Here is a 23,864-nt window from a genome sequence, read left to right on the forward strand (position 1 = left end):
TAAGTGTATCCAGTCCACGGATCATCCATTACTTATGGAATACCAATACCAAAGCTAAAGTACACGGATGATGGGAGGGACAAGGCAGGTACTTAAACGGAAGGTACCACTGCCTGTAAAAAACCCTTTCTCCCAAAAAACATAATTTATGTAAGAACTTACCTGATAAATTCATTTCTTTCATATTAGCAAGAGTCCATGAGCTAGTGACGTATGGGATATACATTCCTACCAGGAGGGGCAAAGTTTCCCAAACCTTAAAATGCCTATAAATACACCCCTCACCACACCCACAATTCAGTTTAACGAATAGCCAAGAAGTGGGGTGATAAGAAAAAAGTGCGAAAGCATATAAAATAAGGAATTGGAATAATTGTGCTTTATACAAAAAAATCAAAACCACCACAAAAAAGGGCGGGCCTCATGGACTCTTGCTAATATGAAAGAAATGAATTTATCAGGTAAGTTCTTACATAAATTATGTTTTCTTTCATGTAATTAGCAAGAGTCCATGAGCTAGTGACGTATGGGATAATGATTACCCAAGATGTGGATCTTTCCACACAAGAGTCACTAGAGAGGGAGGGATAAAATAAAGACAGCCAATTCCTGCTGAAAAACATAATTTATGCTTACCTGATAAATTCCTTTCTTCTGTTGTGTGATCAGTCCACGGGTCATCATTACTTCTGGGATATAACTCCTCCCCAACAGGAAATGCAAGAGGATTCACCCAGCAGAGCTGCATATAGCTCCCCCCCTCTACGTCAGTCCCAGTCATTCGACCAAGAATCAACGAGAAAGGAGTAACCAAGGGTGAAGTGGTGACTGGAGTATAATTTAAAAGATATTTACCTGCCTTAAAACAGGGCGGGCCGTGGACTGATCACACAACAGAAGAAAGGAATTTATCAGGTAAGCATAAATTATGTTTTCTTCTGTTATGTGTGATCAGTCCACGGGTCATCATTACTTCTGGGATACCAATACCAAAGCAAAAGTACACGGATGACGGGAGGGATAGGCAGGCTCATTATACAGAAGGAATCACTGCCTGAAGAACCTTTCTCCCAAAAATAGCCTCCGAAGAAGCAAAAGTGTCAAATTTGTAAAATTTGGAAAAAGTATGAAGTGAAGACCAAGTTGCAGCCTTGCAAATCTGTTCAACAGAGGCCTCATTCTTAAAGGCCCAAGTGGAAGCCACAGCTCTAGTGGAGTGAGCTGTAATTCTTTCAGGAGGCTGCTGTCCAGCAGTCTCATAGGCTAAACGTATTATGCTACGAAGCCAAAAAGAGAGAGAGGTAGCAGAAGCTTTTTGACCTCTCCTCTGTCCAGAGTAAACGACAAACAAGGAAGAAGTTTGGCGAAAATCTTTAGTTGCCTGCAAGTAGAACTTGAGGGCACGAACTACATCCAGATTGTGTAAAAGACGTTCCTTCTTTGAAGAAGGATTTGGACACAAGGATGGGACAACAATCTCTTGATTGATGTTCCTGTTAGTGACTACCTTAGGTAAGAACCCAGGTTTAGTACGCAGAACTACCTTGTCTGAGTGAAAAATCAGATAAGGGGAATCACAATGTAAGGCTGATAACTCAGAGACTCTTCGAGCCGAGGAAATAGCCATTAAAAACAGAACTTTCCAAGATAACATTTTTATATCAATGGAATGAAGGGGTTCAAACGGAACACCCTGTAAAACGTTAAGAACTAAGTTTAAACTCCATGGCGGAGCAACAGCTTTAAACACAGGCTTGATCCTAGCTAAAGCCTGACAAAAGGACTGGACGTCTGGATTTTCTGACAGACGTCTGTGTAGCAAGATGGACAGAGCTGAAATCTGTCCCTTTAATGAACTAGCTGATAAACCCTTTTCTAAACCTTCTTGTAGAAAAGACAATATCCTAGCGATCCTAACCTTACTCCAGGAGTAACCTTTGGATTCGCACCAGTATAGGTATTTCCGCCATATTTTATGGTAAATCCTTCTGGTAACAGGCTTCCTAGCCTGAATCAGGGTATCAATAACCGACTCAGAAAAACCACGTTTTGATAAAATCAAGCGTTCAATTTCCAAGCAGTCAGCTTCAGAGAAGTTAGATTTTGATGTTTGAATGGACCCTGTATCAGAAGGTCCTGTCTTAGAGGTAGAGACCAAGGCGGACAGGATGACATGTCCACTAGATCTGCATACCAAGTCCTGCGTGGCCATGCAGGTGCTATTAGAATTACTGATGCTCTCTCCTGTTTGATTTTGGCAATCAATCGAGGAAGCAGCGGGAAGGGTGGAAACACATAAGCCATCCTGAAGTTCCAAGGTGCTGTCAAAGCATCTATCAGAACTGCTCCCGGATCCCTGGATCTGGACCCGTAGCGAGGAAGTTTGGCGTTCTGGCGAGACGCCATGAGATCTATCTCTGGTTTGCCCCAACGTCGAAGTATTTGGGCAAAGACCTCCGGATGAAGTTCCCACTCCCCCGGATGAAAAGTCTGGCGACTCAAGAAATCCGCCTCCCAGTTCTCCACTCCCGGGATGTGGATTGCTGACAGGTGGCAAGAGTGAGACTCTGCCCAGCGAATTATCTTTGATACTTCCATCATTGCTAGGGAGCTTCTTGTCCCTCCCTGATGGTTGATGTAAGCTACAGTCGTGATGTTGTCCGACTGAAACCTGATGAACCCCCGAGTTGTTAACTGGGGCCAAGCCAGAAGGGCATTGAGAACTGCTCTCAATTCCAGAATGTTTATTGGAAGGAGACTCTCCTCCTGATTCCATAGTCCCTGAGCCTTCAGAGAATTCCAGACAGCGCCCCAACCTAGTAGGCTGGCGTCTGTTGTTACAATTGTCCAGTCTGGCCTGCTGAATGGCATCCCCCTGGACAGGTGTGGCCGATAAAGCCACCATAGAAGAGAATTTCTGGTCTCTTGATTCAGATTCAGAGTAGGGGACAAATCTGAGTAATCCCCATTCCACTGACTTAGCATGCATAATTGCAGCGGTCTGAGGTGTAGGCGTGCAAAAGGTACTATGTCCATTGCCGCTACCATTAAGCCGATCACCTCCATGCATTGAGCTACTGACGGGTGTTGAATGGAATGAAGGACGCGGCATGCATTTTGAAGCTTTGTTAACCTGTCTTCTGTCAGGTAAATCTTCATTTCTACAGAATCTATAAGAGTCCCCAAGAATGGAACTCTTGTGAGAGGAAAAAGAGAACTCTTCTTTTCGTTCACTTTCCATCCATGCGACCTTAGAAATGCCAGAACTAACTCTGTATGAGACTTGGCAGTTTGAAAGCTTGAAGCTTGTATTAGAATGTCGTCTAGGTACGGAGCTACCGAAATCCCTCGCAGTCTTAGTACCGCTAGAAGGGCACCCAGAACCTTTGTGAAGATTCTTGGAGCCGTAGCCAATCCGAATGGAAGAGCTACAAACTGGTAGTGCCTGTCTAAGAAGGCAAACCTTAGATACCGGTGATGATCTTTGTGGATCGGTATGTGAAGGTAAGCATCCTTTAAATCCACTGTGGTCATGTACTGACCCTCTTGGATCATGGGTAAGATTGTCCGAATAGTTTCCATTTTGAACGATGGAACTCTTAGGAATTTGTTTAGAGTCTTTAAATCTAAGATTGGCCTGAAAGTTCCCTCTTTTTTGGGAACCACAAACAGGTTTGAGTAGAACCCTTGTCCTTGTTCCGACCGCGGAACCGGATGGATCACTCCCATTAATAACAGATCTTGTACGCAGCGTAGAAACGCTTCTTTCTTTATCTGGTTTGTTGACAACCTTGACAGATGAAATCTCCCTCTTGGGGGAGATAATTTGAAGTCTAGAAGGTATCCCTGAGATATGATCTCTAGAGCCCAGGGATCCTGAACATCTCTTGCCCAGGCCTGGGCGAAGAGAGAGAGTCTGCCCCCCACTAGATCCGGTCCCGGATCGGGGGCTCTCGGTTCATGCTGTCTTTGGGGCAGCAGCAGGTTTCCTGGCCTGCTTGCTCTTGTTCCAGGACTGGTTAGGCTTCCAGCCTTGCCTGTAACGAGCAACAGCTCCTTCCTGTTTTGGTGCAGTGGAGGTTGATGCTGCTCCTGTTTTGAAATTCCGAAAGGGACGAAAATTAGACTGTCTAGCCTTAGCTTTGGCTTTGTCTTGAGGTAGGGCGTGGCCCTTACCACCTGTAATGTCAGCGATAATTTCTTTCAAACCGGGCCCAAATAAAGACTGCCCCTTGAAAGGTATATTAAGTAATTTGGACTTAGAAGTCACATCAGCTGACCAGGATTTTAGCCACAGCGCCCTACGTGCCTGTATGGCGAATCCTGAGTTCTTAGCCGTAAGTTTAGTTAAATGTACTACGGCCTCCGAAATGAAAGAATTAGCTAGTTTAAGGACTCTAAGCCTGTCCGTAATGTCGTCTAGCGTAGATGAACTAAGGTTCTCTTCCAGCGACTCAATCCAAAATGCTGCCGCAGCCGTAATCGGCGCGATACATGCAAGGGGTTGCAATATAAAACCTTGTTGAACAAACATTTTCTTAAGGTAACCCTCTAATTTTTTATCCATTGGATCTGAGAAAGCACAGCTATCCTCCACCGGGATAGTGGTACGCTTAGCTAAAGTAGAAACTGCTCCCTCCACCTTGGGGACCGTTTGCCATAAGTCCCTAGTGGTGGCGTCTATTGGGAACATCTTTCTAAATATTGGAGGGGGTGAGAACGGCACACCGGGTCTATCCCACTCCTTAGTAACAATTTCAGTTAGTCTCTTAGGTATAGGAAAAACGTCAGTACTCGCCGGTACCGCAAAGTATTTATCCAACCTACACAGTTTCTCTGGTATTGCAACGGTGTTACAATCGTTAAGAGCTGCTAAGACCTCCCCTAGTAATACACGGAGGTTCTCCAATTTAAATTTAAAATTTGAAATATCTGAGTCCAATCTGTTTGGATCAGAACCGTCACCCACAGAATGAAGCTCTCCGTCCTCATGCTCTGCGAGCTGTGACGCAGTATCAGACATGGCCCTAGCATTGTCAGCGCACTCTGTTCTCACCCCAGAGTGATCACGCTTGCCTCTTAGTTCTGGTAATTTAGACAAAACTTCAGTCATAACAGTAGCCATATCTTGTAATGTTATCTGTAATGGCCGCCCAGATGTACTGGGCGCCATAATATCACGCACCTCCCGGGCGGGAGATGCAGGTACTGCCGCGTGAGGCGAGTTAGTCGGCATAACTCTCCCCTCGCTGTTTGGTGAAATTTGTTCACATTGTACAGATTGACTTTTATTTAAAGTAGCATCAATACAGTTAGTACATAAATTCCTATTGGGCTCCACCTTGGCATTGGAACAAATGACACAGATATCTTCCTCTGAGTCAGACATGTTTAACACACTAGCAAAAAACTTACAACTTGGTTATAATCTTTTTTAGCAAAAAAATACTGTGCCTCAAAGAGGTACTAAACGATTAAATGACAGTTGAAATAATGAACTGAAAAACAGTTATAGCATCAAACTTTAAAACAACACAACTTTTAGCAAAGGTTTGTTCCCATTAGTAAAATAACAATAATTAAATTTGACATAAGAAGTACAAAGCAACGTTTTTATGCACAGTCACTATAAGAATTCTCACAGCTCTGCTGAGAGAATTTACCTCCCTTCAAAGAAGTTTGAAGACCCCTGAGATCTGTCAGAGATGAACCGGATCATGCAGGAAATATAAAAATGACTGACTGGAATTTTTTGATGCGTAGTAAAGAGCGCCAAAAATGGCCCCTCCCTCTCCCACACAGCAGTGAAGAGAAACGAAACTGTCACAATTACAAGCAAAAAACTGCCAAGTGGAAAATAATGCCCAAATATCTATTCACACAGTACCTCAGCAATGTAAACGATTCTACATTCCAGCAAAAACGTTTAACATGATAAATAGTTATTAAAAGTATTAGTGACCTTTAGCAGAGTAGTTCCGGTGAAATACCATCCCCAGAATACTGAAGTGTATACATACATGTCATTTTAACGGTATGGCAGGATTTTCTCATCAATTCCATTCAGAAAATAAAAACTGCTACATACCTCAATGCAGATTCATCTGCCCGCTGTCCCCTGATCTGAAGCCTTTACCTCCCTCAGATGGCCGAAAACAGCAACATGATCTTAACTACTCCGGTTAAAATCATAGTAAAAAACTCTGGCAGATTCTTCCTCAAACTCTGCCAGAGAAGTAATAACACGCTCCGGTGCTATTGTAAAATAACAAACTTTTGATTGAAGTCATAAAAACTAAGTATAATCACCATAGTCCTCTCACACATCCTATCTAGTCGTTGGGTGCAAGAGAATGACTGGGACTGACGTAGAGGGGGGGAGCTATATGCAGCTCTGCTGGGTGAATCCTCTTGCATTTCCTGTTGGGGAGGAGTTATATCCCAGAAGTAATGATGACCCGTGGACTGATCACACATAACAGAAGAAATAATCCACAACCAGAATAAAATTTTTAATGAAAAAACATAAGCAGAAGATTCAAACTGAAACCACTGCCTGAAGTACGTTTCTACCAAAAACTGCTTCAGAAGAAGAAAACACATCAAAATGGTAGAATTTAGTAAAAGTATGCAAAAGAGGACCAAGTTGCTGGTTTGCAAATCTGATCAATCGAAGCTTCATTCCTAAACGCCCAGGAAGTAGAAACTAACCTAGTAGAATGAGCTGTAATCCTTTGAGGCGGAGTGTAACCCGACTCAACATAGGCATGATGAAATAAAGATTTCAACCAAGATGCCAAAGAAATGGCAGAAGCTTTCTGATCTTTTCTAGAACCGGAAAAGATGACAAATAGACTAGAAGTCTTTCGGAAAGACTTAATAGCTCCAACATAATATTACAAAGCTCTAACAGCATCCAAAGAATGCAATGATTTCTCCTTAGAATTCATAGGATTAGGACATAATGAAGGAACCCCAATTTCTCTACTAATGTTGTTAGAATTCACAACCTTAGGTAAAAAATTCAAAAGAAGTTCGCAGCACCGCCTTATCCTGATGCAAAATCAGAAAAGGAGACTCACAAAAAAGAGTAGATAATTCAGAGACTCTTCTGGCAGAAGAGATGGCCAAAAGAAACAAAACTTTCCAAGAAAGTAATATAATGACCAAAAGAATGCATGGGTTCAAAAGGAGGAGCTTGAAGAGCCCCCAGAACCAAATTCAAACTCCAAAGAGGAGAAATTGACTTAATGACAGGTTTTATACGAACCAAAGCTTGTACAAAACAATGAATATCAGGAAGATTAGCAATCCTTCTGTGAAAAAGAACAGAAAGAGCAGAGATTTGTCTTTCAAGAAACTTGCGGACAAACCTTTATCTAAACCATCCTGAAGAAATATAAATCTTCCAGACTCTATAATATATCTCTCTAGATACAGATTTACGAGCCTGTCACATAGTATCAATCACAGAGTCAGAGAAACCTCTTTGACCAAGAATCAAGCGTTCAAACTCCACACCTTAAAATTAAGGGTTTGAGATTCTGATGGAAAAAAGAACCTTGAGACAGAAAGACTGGTCTTAACGGAAGAGTCCACAGCTGGCAAGAGGCCATCCGGACAAGATCCGCATACCAAAACCTGTGAGGCCATGCTGGAGCTACCAGCAGGACAAACGAGCATTCCTTAGAATATTGGAGAATACTCTTGGAAGAAGAACTAGAGGCGGAAAGATATAGGCAGGATGACACTTTTAAGAAAGAGATAATGCATCCACTGCCGCCGCCCGAGGATCCCTGGATCCGGACAGATACCAGGGAAGTTTCTTGTTTAGATGAGAAGCCATCAGATCTATTTCTGGGAGTTCCCACATTTGAACAATCTGAGGAAATACCTCTGGGTGAAGACCATTCGCCCAGGTGCAACGTTTGGCGACTGAGATAATCCGCTTTCCAATTGTCCATACCTGGGATATGAACCGCAGAGATTAGACAGGAGCTGGATTCCGCCCAAACCAAAATTCGAGATACTTCTTACATAGCCAGAGGACTGTGAGTCCCTCCTTGATGATTGATGTATGCCACAGTTGTGACATTGTCTATCTGAAAACAAATGAACAACTCTCTCTTCAGAAGAGGCCAAGACTGAAGAGCTCTGAAATTGCACGGAGTTCCAAAATATTGATCGGAAATCTCACCTCCTGAGATTCCCAAACCCCTTGTGCCGTCAGATACCCCCACACAGTTCCCCAACCTGTAAGACTTGCATCTGTTGAGATTATAGTCCAGGTCGGAAGAACAAAGAAGCCCCCTGAACTAAACGATGGTGAACTGTCCACCATGTCAGAGAGTGTCGTATAATTGGTTTAAAGATATTAAGTGAGATATCTTTGAGTAATCCCTGCACCATTGGTTCAGCATACAGAGCTGAAGAGGTCGCATGTGAAAACGAGCAAAGGAGATCGCATCTGATGCGGCAGTCCTAAGACCTAAAATTTCCATGCATAAGGCTACCAAAGGGAATGATTGTGACTGAAGGTTTTGACAAGCTGAAATCAATGTTAAACTTCTCTTGTCTGACAAGGACAGAGACATAGACACTGAATCTATTCTAGAAACCTAAAAAGGTTACCCTTGCCTGAGGAATCAATGAACTGATTGGTAAATTGATCCTCCAACCATGAACTTGAAGAAACAACACAAGTCGATTCATATGAGATTCTTAGAAAATGAGAAGACTGAGCAAGTACCCAGATATCGCCCAATAAGGAAATACCAAAACCCTGTTCTCTGATTACAGAAAGAAGGGCACCGAGAATCTTTGAAAAAAATTCTTGGAACTGAGGCTAGGCCAAACGGTAGAGCCACAAAACTGGTAATGCTTGTCTAAAAAGAGAATCTCAGACACTAAAAGTGATCTGGATGAATCGGAATATGCAGATACACATCCTGTAAATCTATTGTAGACATATAATGCCCTTGCTAAACAAAAGGCAGGACAGTCCTACAGAAACTGAATGTTGGTATCCTTACATAACGATTCAATATTGATAGATCCGGAACTGGTCTGAAGGAATTGACCTTTTTTGGTACAATGAAGAGATAAAATAAAACCCCAGCCCCTGTTCCAGAACTGGAACTGGCATAATTACTCCAGCCAACTCTAGATCTGAAACACATTTCAGAAATGCTGAGCCTTTGCTGTGTTAACTGGGACACGGGAAAGAAAAAAATCTCTTAGCAGGAGGCCTTAACTGAAGCCAATGCTGTACCTTTCTGAAACAATGTTCTAAAACCAGAAATTGAAAACGGAATTGATCAAAATTTCTTTGAAGAAAACGTAATCTGCCCCATACCAGCTGAGCTGGAATAAGGTCCGCACCTTCATGGGTACTTAGGAGCTGGCTATAGGTTTTCTATAAGGCTTGGATATATTCCAAACTGGAAATAGTTTCCAAACTGATACCGCTCCTGAGGATGAAGGATCAGGCTTTTGTTCCTTATTGTGAGGAAAGGAACGAAAAATGATTTTTAGACCTAAATTTACCTTAGATTTTTTATCCTTTGGTAAAAAAGTTCCCTTCCTTCCAGAAACAGTTGAAATAATAATTTATTACCCTGGAAAGAAAAGGAAAGCAAAGTTGACTTAGAAGACATATCAGCATTCCAAGTTTAATCCATAAAGCTTTTCTAGCTAAAATAGCTAGAGACCTATACCTGACATCAACTCTAATGATATCAAAAGATGGTATCACCAATAAAATTATTAGCATGTTATAGAATAATAATAATGCTATAAAATTATGATCTGTTACTTGTTGCGCTAAAGCTTCTAACCAAAAAATTGAAGCTGCAGCAACATCCGCTAAAAATATAGCAGGTCTAAGAAGATTACCTGAACATAAGTAAGCTTTTCTTAGAAAGGATTCAATTTTCCCATCTAAAGGATCCTTAAAATGAATTACTATCTACCGTAGAAATAGTATCACATTTAGCAGGAGTAGAGACTGCCCCATACCTTAGGGATTTTGTCCCAAAAAAACTCTAATCTGTCAGATGGCATAGGATATAATTGCTTAAACGTTTAGAAGGAGTAAAAGAATTACCCAAATTATTCCATTCCCTGGAAATTACTTCAGAAATAGCATCAGGGAGATTAAACACTTCTGGAATAACTACAGGAGGTTTAAAAACCTTAATTAAACGTTTAGATTTAGTATCAAGAGGACCAGAATCCTCTATTTCTAATGCAATTAATACTTCTTTAAATAAAGAACGAATAAATTCCATCTAAGATTTATCAGCATCAACCTCTGAGACAGAAACCTCTGAACCAGAAGAACCATTATCAGTATCAGAATGATGATGTTCATTTAAAAATTCAAAAAAGCGAAGTTTTAAAAGACTTTTATGTAAACTAGAAGGAGAAATAACAGACATAGCCTTCTTAATGGATTTAAAAAATAAAATCTCTTATGTTTATCAGGAACACTCTGAAAATTAGATGTTGACGGAACAGCAACAGGTAATGTAACAGTACTAAAGGAAATTTTATCTGCATTAATAAGTTTGTCATGACATGCAATACAAACAACAGCTGGAGAAACAGATACAAAAAATTATAGCAGATACACTTAGCTTGATAGCTCCAGCACTAGACAGCGATTTTCCTGTAGTATCTTCTGACTCAGATGCAACGTGAGACATCTTGCAATATGAAAGAGAAAAAACAACATATAAAGCAAAATTGATCAAATTCCTTAAATGACAGTTTCAGGAATGGGAAAAAAATGCCAAAGAACAAGCTTCTAGCAACCAGAAGCAATGAAAAAATAAGACTGAAATAATGTGGAGACAAAAGCGACGCCCTTATTTTTTAGCGCCAAATAAGACGCCCACATTATTTGGCGCCTAAATGCTTTTGGCGCCAAAAATGACGCCACATCCGGAACGCCGACATTTTTGGCGCAAAATAACGTCAAAAAATGACGCAACTTCCGGCGACACGTATGACGCCGGAAACGGAAAAGAATTTTTGCGCCAAAAAAGTCCGCGCCAAGAATGACGCAATAAAATGAAGCATTTTCAGCCCCCGCGAGCCTAACAGCCCACAGGAAAAAAAGAGTCAAATTTTTGAAGGTAAGAAAAAATGATTAATTCAAATGCATTATCCCAAATATGAAACTGACTGTCTGAAAAATAAGGAAAGTTGAACATTCTGAGTCAAGGCAAATAAATGTTTGAATACATATATTTAGAACTTTATAAACAAAGTGCCCAACCATAGCTTAGAGTGTCACAGAAAATAAGATTTACTTACCCCAGGACACTCATCTACATGTTTGTAGAAAGCCAAACCAGTACTGAAACGAGAATCAGCAGAGGTAATGGTATATATAAGAGTATATCGTCGATCTGAAAAGGGAGGTAAGAGATAAATCTCTACGACCGATAACAGAGAACCTATGAAATAGACCCCGTAGAAGGAGATCACTGCATTCAAATAGGCAATACTCTCCTCACATCCCTCTGACATTCACTGCACGCTGAGAGGAAAACCGGGCTCCAACTTGCTGCGGAGCGCATATCAACGTAGAATCTAGCACAAACTTACTTCACCACCTCCATCGGAGGCAAAGTTTGTAAAACTGAATTGTGGGTGTGGTGAGGGGTGTATTTATAGGCATTTTAAGGTTTGGGAAACTTTGCCCCTCCTGGTAGGAATGTATATCCCATACGTCACTAGCTCATGGACTCTTGCTAATTACATGAAAGAAATAGCCTCCGAAGAAGCAAGGTATCAAATTTGTTAAATTTGAAAAGTATGAAGCGCAGACCAAGACTCTGTCTTGTAAATCTGTTCAACAGAAGCCACATTTAAAAAAGGCCCAAGTGAAAACCACAGCTCTAGTAGAATGAGCTGTAATCCCTTCAGGAGGCTGCTGTCCAGCAGTCTCATAAGCTAAATGAATTATGCTTTTTAACCAAAAAGACAGAGAGGCTGCTGAAGTCTTTTGACCTCTCCTCTGTCCAGAATAGACAACAAACAAGGTGAACGTTTGATGAAAACTGTAGTAGCTTGTAAGTAAAACTTTAAAGCACAAACCACGTCCAATATTGTGTAATAGACGTTCCTTCTTTGAGGAAGGATTAGGATACAAGCATGGAACAACTATCTCTTGAGTGATGTACTTGTTAGATACCACCTTAGGAAAAAACCCAGGTTGGTACGCAGGACTACCTTATCCGTACGAAGGACCAGATAAGGAGAATCACATTGTAACACAGATAACTTGGAGACTCTACGAGTCAAGGAATTAGCTACCCAAAAGGAACTTTCCAAGATAAAGATTGATATCTATGGAACAAAAAAGGTTCAAACGGAACTTCTTGAAGAACCTTAAGAATCAGGTTTAAGCTCCATGGCGGAGCAACAGTTTTAAACACAGGCTTGGATCTAACCAAAGCCTGACCAAATGCCTGAACGTCTAGAATACCTGCCAGACGCTTGTGCAAAAAAATAGACAGAGTAAAAATCTGTCCCCTTTTAAGGAATTAGCTGACAACCCTTTTCTCAAAAACATCTTGGAGAAAAGAGAATATCCTGGGAATCCAGACTTTACTCCATGAGTAACCCTTGGATTCATAACAATCAGATATTTACACCATATCTATGTTCAATTTTCCTAGAGACAGGCTTTCATGTCTGTATTAAGGTATCAATGACTGACTCGGAGAAGCCATGCTTTGATAACATCAAGCGTTCAGTCTCCAGGCAGTCCATCTCAGATTGATTCTATTTAGATGGTTGAAAGGACCCTGAGGTAGAGGGACCTGTCTCAGAAGCAGAGACCGTGATGGAAAGGATGACATGTCCACCAGATCTGCATACCAGGTCCTGCGTGGCTACGCAGGCGCTGTCAAAAACACCAAAGCCCTCTCCTGCTTGGTCTTGACCTCCGGAGGAAATCCCACTCCCCCGGAAGAAAAGTCTGACGACTTAGAAAATCCACCTCCCAGTTCTCAACACCTGGGATATGGATAGCTGATAGACAAGAGTGAGTCTCTGTCCAGTGAATTATTGTAAGACTTCTAACATCGCTAGGGAACTTCTGTTCCCCCTTGATGGCTGATGTAAGCCACAGTCGTGTATATTGTCCGACTGAGTAACAGGGGGACAAATCTGTGTAATCCCCGTTCCTCTGACTGAGCATGCATAGTTGCAGCGGTCTGAAATGTAGACGTGCAAACGGTACTATGTCCCTTGCCGCTACCATTAAGCCGATTTCATTCATGTACTGAGCCACCGAAGGGCGCGGATGGGATGAAAAAAACACGGCAGAAATTTAGAAACTTTGACAACCTGGACTCCGTCAGGTAAATTTTCATTTCTACAGAATCTATCAGAGTCCCTAGGAGGGAAACCCTTGAGATTGGGGATAGAGAACTCTTTCCTTGTTCACTTTCCACCCATGTGATCTCAGAAATGCCAGTACTACGTCCGTATGAGACTGGGCAATTTGGATGTTTGACGCCTGTATCAGGATGTCGTCTAAATAAGGGGCCACTTCTATGCCCCGCGGTCTAAGGACCGCCAAAGCGACCCCAGAACCTCCATAAAGATTCTTGGGGCTGTAGATATCCCAAAGGAAAGAGCTACAAACTGGTAATGCCTGTCTAGAAAGGCAAACCTGAAAAACGATGGTGATCTTTATGCATCACAATGTGAGGATAAGCATCCTTCAAATCCATTGTAGTCCTCTATTGACTCTCCTGGATCATAGTTAAGATGGTACGAATAGTTTCCATCTTAAATGACGGAATTCTGAGGAATTTGTTTAAGATCTTTAGATCCAAAATAGGTCTGAAGGTTCCCTCTCCTTGGGAACCACAAACAGATTTGAGTAAAAACTCTGTCCCTGTTCCTCTCTTGGAACTGGATGGATCTCGTACACAATGTAAGAATGCCTCCTTCTTTATCTGGTTTGCAGATAATTGTGAAAGGCGAAATCTCCCCTTTTTTTGGGGGGGAATCTTTGAAATCCAGAAGATATCTCTGGGATATAAATTCCAATGCCTAGGAATCCTGGGCATCTCTTGCCCGAGCCTGGGCAAAGAATGAAAGTCTGCCCCCTATAGGATCCGTTACCGGATAGGGGTCCGTTCCTTCATGCTGCCTTAGAGGCAGCAGCAGGCTCCTTGGCCTGCTTATATTTGTTCCAGGTCCGATTGTCTCCAGACCACCTTGGACTGAGCAAAAATTCCCTCTTGTTTTGCCTTAGAGGAAGAGGATGCCACACCTGCCCTGAAGTTTTTAAAAGGTACGAAAATTAGACTTTTTTTTTTTTTTTTTTTGCCCTTGATTTAGACCTATCCTGAGGAAGGGCATGACCTTTTCCTCCAGTGATATAAGCAATAATCTCCTTCAAACCAGGCCCGAATAGGGTCTGCCCCTTGAAGGGAAGTTAAGTAGCTTATTTATTAAAGTCACGACAGCTGACCATGATATAAGCCATAGCGCTCTGCGCGCCAGAATAGTAAAAAACAGAATTCTTAGCCGTTAGTCTAGTCAAATGAACAAGGCATCAGAAAACAAAGGAATTGGCTAGCATAAGCTTGTCAAATATATTCATCCAATGGAGTCGCTTAACTGTAAAGCCTCATCAAGAGACTCAACCCAGAACGCCGCAGCAGCAGTGACAGAAGCAATGTATGCAAGGGGCTGCAGGATAAAACCCTGTTGAATAAACATTTTTTATCCATTGGATCTAAAAAGCACAACTGTCCTCGTCAGAGGTAGTGGTACGCTTAGCTAGAGTAGAAACTCTTCTCTCCACCTTAGGAACTGTCTGCCAGAAGTCCCGTGTGGTGGTAACTATTAGAAAACATTCTTCTAAAAAATAGGAGGGGAAGAGAACGGCACACCTGGTCTATCCCATTCCTTATTAAAAAAATTTTAGTAAACCTCTTTAGGTATTGGAAAAACATCAGTACACACCGGCACTGCATATTATTTATCCAGTCTACACAATTTCTCTGGCCCTGCGATTGTACACATTCATTCAGAGCAGCCAAAGCCTCCCTGAGCAACAAGTGGAGGTTCTCAAGCATAAATTTTAAATGTAGAAATATCAGAATCAGGTTAAATCATCTTCCCTGAGTCAAAAAAAAAATCACCCACAGACTAAGCATATTGTGAGGTAGTATCATACATGGTTCTTAAAGCGTCTGTATGCTCTGTATCTACCCCCAGAGCTAACTGCTTTCCTTTAATTTCAGGTAGTCTGACTAATACTGCTGCCAGAATATTATTCACCACCTTTGCCATGTCTTGTAAAATAAACGCTATGGGCGCCCTTGATGTACTTGGCGCCATTTGAGCGTGAGTCCCTGAAGCGGGAGTCGAAGGGTCTGACACGTGGGGAGAGTTAGTCGGCATAACTTTCCCCTCGACAGAATCCCCTGGTAAAAGAAACGCTATGGGTGCCCTTGATGTACTTGGCGCCATTTGAGCGTGAGTCCCTAAAGCGGGAGTCAAAAGGTCTGACACGTGGGGAGAGTTAGTCGGCATAACTACCCCCACGACAGAATCCTCTGGTGATAATGTTTTTAAAGACAAAAAATTATCTTTATTGTTTAACATGAAATCAGTACATCTGGTACACATTCTAAGATGGGGTTCCACCATGGCTTTAAAACATAATGAACACAGAGTTTCCTCTATGTCAGACATGTTAGAACAGACTAATAATGAGACTAGTAAGCTTGGAAAACACTTTAAATCAAGTTAACAAGCAAATATATAAAACGTTACTGTGCCTTTAAGAGAAACAAATTGTCAAAATTTGAAAAACAGTGAAAAAAAGGCAGTAAAACAAACGAAATTTTTACAGTACATGTAATAAGGTAACAGAGCATTGCACCCACTGGTACTGCACATACCTTATCTGCAGGAAAACCTGCACGCCATTCCCCCTCTGAAGTACCTCACTCCTCAGAATGTGTGAGAACAGCAAATGGATCTTAGTTACGTCTGCTAAGATCATAGAAAAACGCAGGCAGATTCTTCTTCCAAATACTGCCTGAGATAAACAGCACACTCCGGTGCCATTTAAAAATAACAAACTTTTGATTGAAGAATAAACTAAGTAGAAAGCACCACAGACTCTCACGACCTCCTATCTATGTTGAGGCTTGCAAGAGAATGACTGAATATGGCAGTTAGGGGAGGAGCTATATAGCAGCTTTGCTGTGGGTGGACTCTTGCAGCTTCCTGTTGGGAAGGAGAATATATTCCATAAGTAATGGATGATCCGTGGACTGGATACACTTAAGAGAAATACACATCTTTATTTCATTTTTACTAGGGCTGCAACTAACGATTATTTTCATAATCGATTAATCGAAAAAAATAAAAAAATCGGCCAATTAATCGACTAATCGGATAAAAAAAAAAAAACATTTTTTCCTATATTTAAAATAAAATCCACATACTGAGTGTTAACATTTTTAACTTCCAACTAAAACTTTACAACTTTACATTAACACAACTGTTTATCCAATTTTTAAGCAGTAGAACCCATTTTTATAATTATGTAAAACAAAACCACAGACTGTTTAAAGAGGTAGACAATCACTGTTTATAACATTCTGTTATTCACTCTTTCAGAAATGCAAAACTATCAACATGTCCACATGCTCCTGGCTGAGGCTGGCTCTCTCTTTGCAAGCTATGTTTGCCTGCAGCAGAAGAGGGGCTCAGATTGTGTTGAGGTGCCTGAGATAGATAAGTAGGGTTTTGTCAAGGTGGGATATTTATCTTTATTAGCTCCATCAATGCAAGGGGCCTCTCAACAAATTAAGCCTGGACTTTATTCTAACATAAAAATATCTTAAATATCTATATGCAATGGTAAATAACCAGCTATAAGATTAGAGAAAAAATATCTTGTCCACTCTTAAAATAAGATATATACTTATACAGGGAGTGCAGAATTATTAGGCAAGTTGTATTTTTGAGGATTAATTTTATTATTGAACAACCACCATGTTCTCAATAAACCCAAAAAACTCATTAATATCAAAGCTGAATAGTTTTGGAAGTAGTTTTTAGTTTGTTTTTAGTTATAGCTATTTTAGGGGGATATCTGTGTGTGCAGGTGACTATTACTGTGCATAATTATTAGGCAACTTAACAAAAAACAAATATATACCCATTTCAATTATTTATTTTTACCAGTGAAACCAATATAACATCTCGACATTCACAAATATACATTTCTGACATTCAAAAACAAAACAAAAACAAATCAGTGACCAATATAGCCACCTTTCTTTGCAAGGACACTCAAAAGCCTGCCATCCATGGATTCTGTCAGTGTTTTGATCTGTTCACCATCAAAATTGCGTGCAGCAGCAACCACAGCCTCCCAGACACTGTTCAGAGAGGTGTACTGTTTTCCCTCCTTGTAAATCTCACATTTGATGATGGACCACAGGTTCTCAATGGGGTTCAGATCAGGTGAACAAGGAGGCCATGTCATTAGATTTCCTTCTTTTATACCCTTTCTTGCCAGCCACGCTGTGGAGTACGTGTGATGGAGCATTGTCCTGCATGAAAATCATGTTTTTCTTGAAGGATGCAGACTTCTTCCTGTACCACTGCTTGAAGAAGGTGTCTTCCAGAAACTGGCAGTAGGACTGGGAGTTGAGCTTGACTCGATCCTCAACCCGAAAAGGCCCCACAAGCTCATCTTTGATGATACCAGCCCAAACCAGTACTCCACCTCCACCTTGCTGGCGTCTGAGTCGGACTGGAGCTCTCTGCCCTTTACCAATCCAGCCACGGGCCCATCCATCTGGCCCATCAAGACTCACTCTCATTTCATCAGTCCATAAAACCTTAGAAAAATCAGTCTTGAGATATTTCTTGGCCCAGTCTTGACGTTTCAGCTTGTGTGTCTTGTTCAGTGGTGGTCGTCTTTCAGCCTCTTACCTTGGCCATGTCTCTGAGTATTGCACACCTTGTGCTTTTGGGCACTCCAGTGATGTTGCAGCTCTGAAATATGGCCAAACTGGTGGCAAATGGCATCTTGGCAGCTGCACGCTTGACTTTTCTCAGTTCATGGGCAGTTATTTTGCGCCTTGGTTTTTCCACACGCTTTTTGCGACCCTGTTGACTATTTTGAATGAAACGCTTGATTGTTTGATGATCACGCTTCAGAAGCTTTGCAATTTTAAGAGTGCTGCATCCCCTCTGCAAGATATCTCACTATTTTTTACTTTTCTGAGCCTGTCAAGTCGTCCTTTTGACCCATTTTGCCAAAGGAAAGGAAGTTGCCTAATAATTATGCACACCTGATATAGGGTGTTGATGTCATTAGACCACACCTCTTCTCATTACAGAGATGCACATCACCTAATATGCTTAATTGGTAGTAGGCTTTCGAGCCTATACAGCTTGGAGTAAGACAACATGCATAAAGAGGATGATGTGGTCAAAATACTAATTTTTCCTAATAATTCTGCACTCCCTGTAGGAGGTTGAATTTGGTACATATTACAATTTAAAAAAAAAATCTATACAGTAGATATAAACAACAATAGCAAGCAATCAGCTAATAATTGTGCAAACAGATAATAGTACACATCAATTCAAACAACGACTGCAATCTAGGACTAGGTGTAAATAACAAGCTGGGCACTATATCATGCAAAGCATAGTCCCAAATCACCTGATTTAATATAAACAATACAAATGACAATGCCTATTTTATTTCTGGGTTGCACATAAGCCAGGACTAGTTCTAAAAGTTATACTGTTCTGAAAAACTGAAAAGTAAACTTCTGTAGACGTCCTTTAGGCTAAAGACATAACTATAAAACACAATACCATGTGCAGGAACTCATAGGAGTGAAGCAGCTGGTGCCAGACACAAACCAACTAATTGCAAACCAAATAATCGATTATGAGATTCGTTGACAACTATTTTCATAATCGATTATATCGATTAGTTGTTACTACACGTGAATGAAAATCCAGTCACCAGCTACTTAAATGGTTTATATCTTAGAAAATGAAAGTATATCACCTTGCTTTTTAAAAAGGAAGATTCGGTCACTTACATGGACAGTAAAATAAATATTAAACTTTCATGGTTTAGATAGATAATGCAATAAAAAAAAATACTTTGAAAAACAACAAATTTGCTTCTATAATAAAATGTTCTGCTTTTTCTTGCATGGCCCAGGAGCAGTAAGGTGTATGCACATTCTATGCCAGCAGTGTCTGCAACAATGTATAACATTACTAAACATTTTTGCAACCACCATCCTTTTTTTTTACAAATCTTTTAAAAGATTTTATACTGAATATTTGTTTCATCTTTTGATTTAAATTATTAGTGAGAAAAACAAAAACAAAAAACAATAACTGAGCCAATCCACATGGAACTCTTCACAAACATAGTATAGGTCATGTCTGAACAGAAAACTGTAAATATATAAAAAAAAGTTCTTACCCATTGTCCCTTTTCCCCTTGCAGTTTGCTGAAAAACAACTTGAGCTCACGGACTGTTAGACTGTATGAAGCCAAAACTCCTAACATGTCCACCAAAAGATCTGTGGGGGGGAAAAAAGACAAATTCAAGCAACAGGTACAAAGTGTGTAGCCACCAATAGCCGCACTTAAAGTGAATGTCAATTTTGATGCTTAAGTGCCCGGTTTTTAAAAATTTGATTAAAAACAGGGGCACTTTAATTCATCAAAATTTACATTTCACTCCTGTTGTGAAAAAAAAAATACCTTTTAATCTTCACAGCAGCTCCAGCTTCCTCCGGTTGTTGCAAGCCATTTCTGATGTCAGAAATTATGGATATGTCATCCTCCAATCACGGCTCCCCCCCCCAGGGGAATCAGTGTCTGATTCAACACCGTGATTGGAGGAAGCCAGATTCCTCATTTTAGACCCAGGAAGAGGCTTTGCGACGGGTGAAGGAAGCTGGAGCTGCTGTGAAGATTAAAAGGTACGTTTTTTCTCAACAGGAGTGAAATGTAAAGTTTGATGAATTAAAGTGCCCCTGTTTTTAATCGAATTTTTAAAAACTGGGCACTTTAGCATCAAAATTGACATTTACTTTAAAATTTAGCTTGATGCAGCTGGCAAATTCAAATCAGTAATTTACTGTAAAAATGTGATAGATGGAGAACAAACAAACAAACTAATGTAGCCACCAATCAGCAAGCGCTACCCAGGGTTCTGAACCAAATATGTGCGGGCTCCTAAGCTTATATTCTTGCTTTTTCAAATAGAGATACAAAGGAGAACGAAGAAAAATTGATAATAGGAGTAAATTAAAAAGTTGCTATACGATGCATGTTCAATCTGAATAATGAAAGAAAAAAGGGATAACACAGGCTAAATTAGCTTTTTTAAAAACCGAAATAAGGTTAAAGGAGCTATTTGTAAGCAATTTAATACATTCTGTCAGGTAAAATGGATAATTGGGAACAAATTAATGGGGATAAAAATCGTGGGGAAACTGTCCCGTTAATGCTTTGTGTGACATCTCAAAGTACACAAGCTCTAAAACGTATTGTGTAAAGGTGGTAATTCCAAATGCAACCTTAAGCTGCTTTGCAAAATATTTAAGATGGAAAAAACAGAATTTATGTTTACCTGATAAATTACTTTCTCCAACGGTGTGTCCGGTCCACGGCGTCATCCTTACTTGTGGGATATTCTCTTCCCCAACAGGAAATGGCAAAGAGCCCAGCAAAGCTGGTCACATGATCCCTCCTAGGCTCCGCCTACCCCAGTCATTCGACCGACGTTAAGGAGGAATATTTGCATAGGAGAAACCATATGGTACCGTGGTGACTGTAGTTAAAGAAAATAAATTATCAGACATGATTAAAAAAACCAGGGCGGGCCGTGGACCGGACACACCGTTGGAGAAAGTAATTTATCAGGTAAACATAAATTCTGTTTTCTCCAACATAGGTGTGTCCGGTCCACGGCGTCATCCTTACTTGTGGGAACCAATACCAAAGCTTTAGGACACGGATGAAGGGAGGGAGCAAATCAGGTCACCTAAATGGAAGGCACCACGGCTTGCAAAACCTTTCTCCCAAAAATAGCCTCAGAAGAAGCAAAAGTATCAAACTTGTAAAATTTGGTAAAAGTGTGCAGTGAAGACCAAGTCGCTGCCCTACATATCTGATCAACAGAAGCCTCGTTCTTGAAGGCCCATGTGGAAGCCACAGCCCTAGTGGAATGAGCCGTGATTCTTTCGGGAGGCTGCCGTCCGGCAGTCTCGTAAGCCAATCTGATGATGCTTTTAATCCAAAAAGAGAGAGAGGTAGAAGTTGCTTTTTGACCTCTCCTTTTACCGGAATAAACAACAAACAAGGAAGATGTTTGTCTAAAATCCTTTGTAGCATCTAAATAGAATTTTAGAGCGCGAACAACATCCAAATTGTGCAACAAACGTTCCTTCTTCGAAACTGGTTTCGGACACAGAGAAGGTACGATAATCTCCTGGTTAATGTTTTTGTTAGAAACAACTTTTGGAAGAAAACCAGGTTTAGTACGTAAAACCACCTTATCTGCATGGAACACCAGATAAGGAGGAGAACACTGCAGAGCAGATAATTCTTAAACTCTTCTAGCAGAAGAAATCGCAACTAAAAACAAAACTTTCCAAGATAATAACTTAATATCAACGGAATGTAGGGGTTCAAACGGAACCCCCTGAAGAACTGAAAGAACTAAGTTGAGACTCCAAGGAGGAGTCAAAGGTTTGTAAACAGGCTTAATTCTAACCAGAGCCTGAACAAAGGCTTGAACATCTGGCACAGCTGCCAGCTTTTTGTGAAGTAACACAGACAAGGCAGAAATCTGTCCCTTCAGGGAACTAGCAGATAAACCTTTTTCCAATCCTTCTTGAAGGAAGGATAGAATCTTAGGAATCTTAACCTTGTCCCAAGGGAATCCTTTAGATTCACACCAACAGATATATTTTTTCCAAATTTTGTGGTAAATCTTTCTAGTTACAGGCTTTCTGGCCTGAACAAGAGTATCGATAACAGAATCTGAGAACCCTCGCTTCGATAAGATCAAGCGTTCAATCTCCAAGCAGTCAGCTGGAGTGAAACCAGATTCGGATGTTCGAACGGACCCTGAACAAGAAGGTCTTGTCTCAAAGGTAGCTTCCAAGGTGGAGCCGATGACATATTCACCAGATCTGCATACCAAGTCCTGCGTGGCCACGCAGGAGCTATCAAGATCACCGACGCCCTCTCCTGATTGATCCTGGCTACCAGCCTGGGGATGAGAGGAAATGGCGGGAACACATAAGCTAGTTTGAAGGTCCAAGGTGCCACTAGTGCATCCACTAGAGCCGCCTTGGGATCCCTGGATCTGGACCCGTAGCAAGGAACTTTGAAGTTCTGACGAGAGGCCATCAGATCCATGTCTGGAATGCCCCACAGCTGAGTGACTTGGGCAAAGATTTCCGGATGGAGTTCCCACTCCCCCGGATGCAATGTCTGACGACTCAGAAAATCCGCTTCCCAATTTTCCACTCCTGGGATGTGGATAGCAGACAGGTGGCAGGAGTGAGACTCCGCCCATAGAATGCTTTTGGTCACTTCTTCCATCGCTAGGGAACTCCTTGTTCCCCCCTGATGGTTGATGTACGCAACAGTTGTCATGTTGTCTGATTGAAACCGTATGAACTTGGCCCTCGCTAGCTGAGGCCAAGCCTTGAGAGCATTGAATATCGCTCTCAGTTCCAGAATATTTATCGGTAGAAGAGATTCTTCCCGAGACCAAAGACCCTGAGCTTTCAGGGATCCCCAGACCGCGCCCCAGCCCATCAGACTGGCGTCGGTCGTGACGATGACCCACTCCGGTCTGCGGAATGTCATCCCTTGTGACAGGTTGTCCAGGGACAGCCACCAACGGAGTGAGTCTCTGGTCCTCTGATTTACTTGTATCTTCGGAGACAAGTCTGTATAGTCCCCATTCCACTGACTGAGCATGCACAGTTGTAATGGTCTTAGATGAATGCGCGCAAAAGGAACTATGTCCATTGCCGCTACCATCAAACCGATCACTTCCATGCACTGCGCTATGGAAGGAAGAGGAACGGAATGAAGTATCCGACAAGAGTCTAGAAGTTTTGTTTTTCTGGCCTCTGTCAGAAAAATCCTCATTTCTAAGGAGTCTATTATTGTTCCCAAGAAGGGAACCCTTGTTGACGGAGATAGAGAACTCTTTCCCACGTTCACTTTCCATCCGTGAGATCTGAGAAAGGCCAGGACAATGTCCGTGTGAGCCTTTGCTTGAGGAAGGGACGACGCTTGAATCAGAATGTCGTCCAAGTAAGGTACTACAGCAATGCCCCTTGGTCTTAGCACAGCTAGAAGGGACCCTAGTACCTTTGTGAAAATCCTTGGAGCAGTGGCTAATCCGAAAGGAAGCGCCACGAACTGGTAATGCTTGTCCAGGAATGCGAACCTTAGGAACCGATGATGTTCCTTGTGGATAGGAATATGTAGATACGCATCCTTTAAATCCATCGTGGTCATGAATTGACCTTCCTGGATGGAAGGAAGAATAGTTCGAATGGTTTCCATCTTGAACGATGGAACCTTGAGAAACTTGTTTAAGATCTTGAGATCTAAGATTGGTCTGAACGTTCCCTCTTTTTTGGGAACTATGAACAGATTGGAGTAGAACCCCATCCCTTGTTCTCTTAATGGAACAGGATGAATCACTCCCATTTTTAACAGGTCTTCTACACAATGTAAGAATGCCTGTCTTTTTATGTGGTCTGAAGACAACTGAGACCTGTGGAAC

The 23,864-nt window shown here is 41.4% G+C and overlaps 1 protein-coding gene across 1 annotated transcript in view; it reads right to left on the minus strand.

Annotated features, from left to right (window-relative positions):
• The window catches only part of LOC128647427 (lipopolysaccharide-responsive and beige-like anchor protein), a 167,027-nt gene that overhangs the window by 6,538 nt on the left and 136,625 nt on the right, over positions 1 to 23,864 (minus strand). The window contains exon 3 of the mRNA XM_053700217.1: positions 19,520 to 19,620. Within this exon, the coding sequence (XP_053556192.1) occupies positions 19,520 to 19,620 (101 nt within the window). The remainder of the gene's footprint in view (positions 1 to 19,519; positions 19,621 to 23,864) is intronic.

Source organism: Bombina bombina, chromosome 2 (assembly GCF_027579735.1).
Source record: "Bombina bombina isolate aBomBom1 chromosome 2, aBomBom1.pri, whole genome shotgun sequence".
Classification (NCBI taxonomy): Eukaryota; Metazoa; Chordata; class Amphibia; order Anura; family Bombinatoridae; genus Bombina; species Bombina bombina.